We start from the raw sequence: 5,105 nt of genomic DNA on the forward strand, positions 1-5,105 counted from the left end.
GTATTGATTGTATGTCACTCTAGACGAACCCGCAGGGGAAGACATCTGTTTGGAAGCATCAAGTTTATGACACTTTTTAGGATGTGTCATTATCTCGTGGGTAGATTACCCTTTAAAAGTTAGAGTGATTGTAGTGGTAGATTTCCCTTTAAAAGTGGGAGTGAATGTCTCGCTACGCCAATGGTGCAGGAATCTGCCCAACCTACCAACCACGCCCTTGCTGTAGATTCTCACTATATCTCCAGATTCTCAATGTTCATAACATTTGACTGCCACCGTACAAGGAAACGTGGACATCTAAACTACAAACATTGGTACTAAAACAACTACTAACATAACAAGTTTGTTAACCAACAACAACAACCACATAGCTCAGTTTTCCCAACAGAGCAATCAACTGGTTCATCAAAGCGTTTCATCTTGGGTACCACTTTGACCGAAGTAACAAATGCTCATGTTCGTCTCCTTAGACTGAGAGTCGTCACCCTCCAAATTCCCCAAAAAAGCAGCGAGGCCAAGTTCCTAGCTGCCCATCCCAATTGAAAATACGCATACACCTACAGCCAGAAAATCACAGATATGCTTTTAAGTCAAATAATGTAGTGTCGTTTCCAGCTTGTAAAAAGAATCACAGTGAGATCATCATCGAGTAATGTTGAGTCAATAACCAACTCTGCACAGCCAAATCAGAATAAAAAAGCAGCAGCAAGGCGAATGAAGTGGAGAGGTTAGCTTGAGCCGACTAAAACTTTGTGCGCTCTCCTTTGACTAATACAGTGTGTACTTGTATATGTGTGTACACTACACATGTTTGGTTCGGCAGTCCTATAAGAAGTTTGTCAACTAGTTTGGCTGAGATGCATCAATCTAAAGAGAGATTAATGACTCTGGCCTAAATAAAGGTAAACAAAACTGTTGAAATTTAACTCGACACATGCTGAAAATCTGAAACCAGTAGGGAAGTGGGAGAAATAGCCGAAGTTTTTAAATGTCTAAAGCCAACTTGAAAGAAAGTAAATCATAAGCTGTTCCATCATTTCATCCTCCAAGTGAAGTTGGTGATTATAAACTGAACTGCTACACAAAGAGAACCATTTGGAACTCGATACTTACAAAACCAAATGAACGGTTAAACCAATGCAAACGAAGGTAAGAAAAACAGTACCTTCTACGCTAGCAATGCCGGAAGATCACACCATCAGTGGTGATTGTTGTTGTAAGAACTCGCTCTAACTATATAAACCTGCATCATGAGATAAATGGATTTTACCCATTACTAGGCCTTACAAGAATCCCTAATTTTCATGTACAACTAAAGCCAGGCTATGGAAAGTTAATATCTGAACTCTTTCCTGTACTTCATGTCAGATTCTGCAAGTCCAAACAGGCACAATTTCTCACTCCTTCAATAATTAGAAACAGTTCCTAGTTACAATTGTAGATACGCATGTGGCACTGCACAGTAATGTAAGGCTACAACATGCAGAAAAATAGGTGTTGTATGCAATTAACTCTAGTTATTATATGGCCAGAAGTCAGAATCAAGTAACTTTTCCATATTGTCAATCAACTTCAAATCACTGCAGCATGGACGAACAAAAACTATGGACTTATACATTAATGAGGATGACTCCAGTAACCCACACAGCAAGGAATTTGCAGAATCATTAGGCAACATTTAGAGTCGAAAAGGTACCAAAGAAATTCGATACAATATGATGCAGGGTCTCTTAAAAAATCACGTGTTCCAGTCATGCTATCGAGAGCAACTTTCTTTTCTCAAAGCACCCATCTAAACTCACGCGTGGAGAACAGGTTGAACCTTACCTTGAATTTTCTCCTCTCTATCAGCTGGAACACCAAGCAGTCACCATCAGCCAGCTCTTGGTGAGCAGAAAACGCTCTCCACCCGTTAAGATAACCCCAGTACTTATGATGGCTTACGTGGCATGGTAGAGCATGTCAAACTCCTTATTCACCTCATCCACTAGAGCCATCACCTCATCATGCACGGGGAGATACTGATTGAAGTGCACTGGGATAGACTGCCAGATAGCCCAACAAATTACCATCCAAGAACAAATTGCATTGCAACAGACCAACAATGAATGTTGCCATACCAGCACTGCCGATTTGGTGGCGGATCTGTGGGACATAGGCTTGATGAAGGCTGGGTGGTCCGAGCCCAGCTGGGCCTTGAGCTGTTCGGCCTTGGCAACAGCATAGGCTCTCTCTTCGTTGGTAGCGTACACTGGAACTGGATCAGGTGATTCGGTCTTTACATCACCATTCGCCTTCCTAATGCGGTAGTCGGGCTGCTCTGGGAGGCTGGCGATGCGGCCAGACCGCCGGGTTGGGGCGTCCAGCCTCGGATTCCGAGGCATCAGCAGCTTGGCCTGTGGCAGCAAGCGAACCAGACGTTGGTCAGCAACGAGACAAGGGGGCAGAGAAGGCAGGACATTTTGTCCCGGAGAAGAGTGGATCTGACCGGCATGGGCTTGGCGGTGGCCTCGCGGACGGCGGCGGAGAGCTTGTGCACCCGCAGCTCATCCAGCTTGCGCTTGTTCTGCTCGATCTGCCTCCTGCGCTGCTCCTCGTACGAGTTTGCCTCATCCATTTTCCTCACCTCACTTTTCCTCTGCTCCTTTGGTTGTTCTTTGGGCTGTTGGAGGAGGAAAATGAAATGGGGATTTCGAGTAGAACTATCAACAAATGAAGGAACTAAAATTGGGTAACCATCGCAGGTCGGGCGGCGTCGTTCAAATTTGGGGAACAGAAGTGGAGCGAAGGTAAAGCCGCAAACCCAGGAAGCACCGTATCCTACTATCGTCCAAGCAGGCGGCCCACAGGCCCATCTCATTCTTTGTGAGCTACTCAAGATTTGCTACAACCAATCTTTGAGCATTACCTAGTATAGCTATAACAAACATTCTGCAACTATTATGTGATTGTGCTTGCAGTCCAATGGGCACAATTTAGCTTACGCCTTTCCCTGACTTGTTACATACAGGCAAGGTAACATTTTCTTTTATAATGGAGCAGAACACCCTATGCATCTTGCAAACAGACGCACATGGGTTGATAGCTAACCAAACTTGGTTAAAACTTAAAAGATAGGCAGTCTAAGGTTATGATTTAGTAAACCAAAAAATATATCCTTCTGACCATGTATCACCTATGCATGCATGACCTCTATTTACAGCAGCAAAGATGTATTGAAATGGATAGTCAGTTTTTTTGTTGGCATTTTCTTCAGTTCTAACTTGTGTTAATTTTGAGTTTTGACCCAGCAGACAAGGTAAAAAGAAGAAAATATGTAAACCTATTGCAGATGCAAAGAACTAGAATCAACAAACAACCTGCGAAGAATGCATTTGTATGATCAAAAGCTATAGTTGCAGATAGGCAATAAATAAACATGCAGCCAGAGATGAAACTGCTTTGCCATTATCCCAACGAAACAGATGCAGCACACCAGCCTTCAGTTACTCATGCAACAAATGGGCAATAACCAATCCAGACTCAATCACAATAGACACAACTCAAAAAAAAAGGGCTGCAAACAAACAGAAGCTACTTTGCAGCTCCTTGCAAGGTTAGGATAGACGTACTGATGCAGTCATATGCTGACATGCGAAGAGAACCAATTCTACAGATCAGGGATATCATTGCTGGAACAGGAGAAACACCTGACTGTAAATACCTAGAAACCATGAAATACCATTGGTCCATTGCTCGCAGCCTAGCACGATGGGTGGCTTCAGTTATTTGCATTGGACTTGAGATGGAATAAAAAAAACTCAAAAAAAGAAAAAGAGAGAGATGGAATGAACACATTCTCAGCGATGAGACAGATAAATACAGAAAAAACTAGCATGGATATTGTAGACTAGTTGTTGGAGAGAGGGAGAGATCAGGGATCATGAAGGGGAACACGAACCTACTGCCTCAGCCCTCAGGCGGAGATTGGGCCGGCGGTGTGCAGCACGAACGGGTCGCCTTGCCGATCTGGGAGACGAGTGGACGCGGAGGAACGAGCTGAGATTGGGGCGGTGGATGCGTCCGAGATGGAGGCGGCGGCGGCGTTCTAGGGCGTGTGCGAGGTGGAGGCGTTGGCCGCGGGTCAGGTGGCGGCGGCGGCGTGTCCAGGGGCTCGGCCGCTCGGGCGTGTGGGCGTGCGTTCTTCTGGACGTTCACTACCCTCATAGTAGTACTTTACACCTTCCTGGGCCTGAAAGCGATTTCTCCATGGCCCAGCCAGTTAGCTTCGGCGAGACTGACAGGTACAACGGTTTTCCCGTCTATTTCCTGGGTTTTCTCTTCTTCTTCTTTTCATTTTTCCTTTTTCTGTGCTTCTTTGTCCATTTTTTTTACTTTCCCTTCAATTAAAAATTGTCAGATTTAGAAATTGTTTGGATTCAAAAAACTTTAAATTGCAAAATTATTTAAAGTTCAATTAAAAATTGTCAGATTTAGAAATTGTTCGGATTCAAAAAACTTTAAATTGCAAAATTATTCAAAGTCGAATTAAATTCAAATTCAAAATTTGTTCAAACTCGGAATTTGTTCAAATTCGAAAATTATTTAAATTCATAATTGTTTAAATTCAAAAAATATTTTTTAAAAAAAATAAATTTAAATTCGCTCCATTTTAAAAAAATGTTCAGATTTGGATTTTTTTATTTTTAGAAAAAAGGGTAAACCGAACGCACGTGAAGAAAGCCAGGAGAAACCGCGAAAAATCATACCGGTGAAAACTACTAAAAAAAACTAAAACTAGCACACCTTAGAGCGTAATGGGCTGGTCCACCCGTGAATGCGCTTGAGACGTGCGCTATTAGCGCATGCAGTAAGCGGGGTATAGGGGCTCCCCTACCATGATTAGTAAAATGGATCGTAAACATTGCCCTAGAAATATATTTGTACAACAGAATAGTTACATTGGTTTATAGGATATTGAATTAGTTTATACTTGCTTGAATTTGTAGGTGCATTCCACAAAGGCCGACCTTCCCGAAGAAAGTTGGGCCACCGCTGTCATGATACGTGGCAACGCTAGAACACCCTTGTGTGCGCGTACGCTCAAGACTCCCAAACGCGGGCGC

The 5,105-nt window shown here is 43.2% G+C and overlaps 1 protein-coding gene across 3 annotated transcripts; it reads right to left on the reverse strand.

Moving 5' to 3' along the window:
- Window positions 1–223: 223 nt before the first annotated feature.
- LOC127315188 (B3 domain-containing protein Os06g0194400-like) lies at window positions 224–4,181 on the reverse strand. 3 transcript variants are annotated; one of them, XM_071820296.1, is made up of 7 exons: window positions 3,941–4,181; window positions 2,737–3,742; window positions 2,489–2,662; window positions 2,121–2,396; window positions 1,828–2,045; window positions 1,166–1,243; window positions 224–557 (listed from the first exon to the last, which is right to left on the reverse strand). In XM_071820296.1, the coding sequence occupies exons 2-5, from the start codon at window positions 2,737–2,739 to the stop codon at window positions 1,941–1,943; spliced, it is 558 nt and encodes a 185-aa protein (XP_071676397.1). In that variant the 5' UTR covers window positions 2,740–3,742; window positions 3,941–4,181; the 3' UTR covers window positions 224–557; window positions 1,166–1,243; window positions 1,828–1,940. The 3 variants fall into 3 exon arrangements, with proteins under 3 accessions (XP_071676397.1, XP_071676396.1, XP_071676398.1); XM_071820295.1 differs by having other exon boundaries at window positions 2,489–3,742; XM_071820297.1 differs by lacking the exon at window positions 2,737–3,742 and having other exon boundaries at window positions 3,941–4,178.
- Window positions 4,182–5,105: the final 924 nt, after the last annotated feature.

The sequence above is a fragment of the Lolium perenne genome, chromosome 1 (genome assembly GCF_019359855.2).
Source record: "Lolium perenne isolate Kyuss_39 chromosome 1, Kyuss_2.0, whole genome shotgun sequence".
NCBI classification, from domain to species: domain Eukaryota; kingdom Viridiplantae; phylum Streptophyta; class Magnoliopsida; order Poales; family Poaceae; genus Lolium; species Lolium perenne.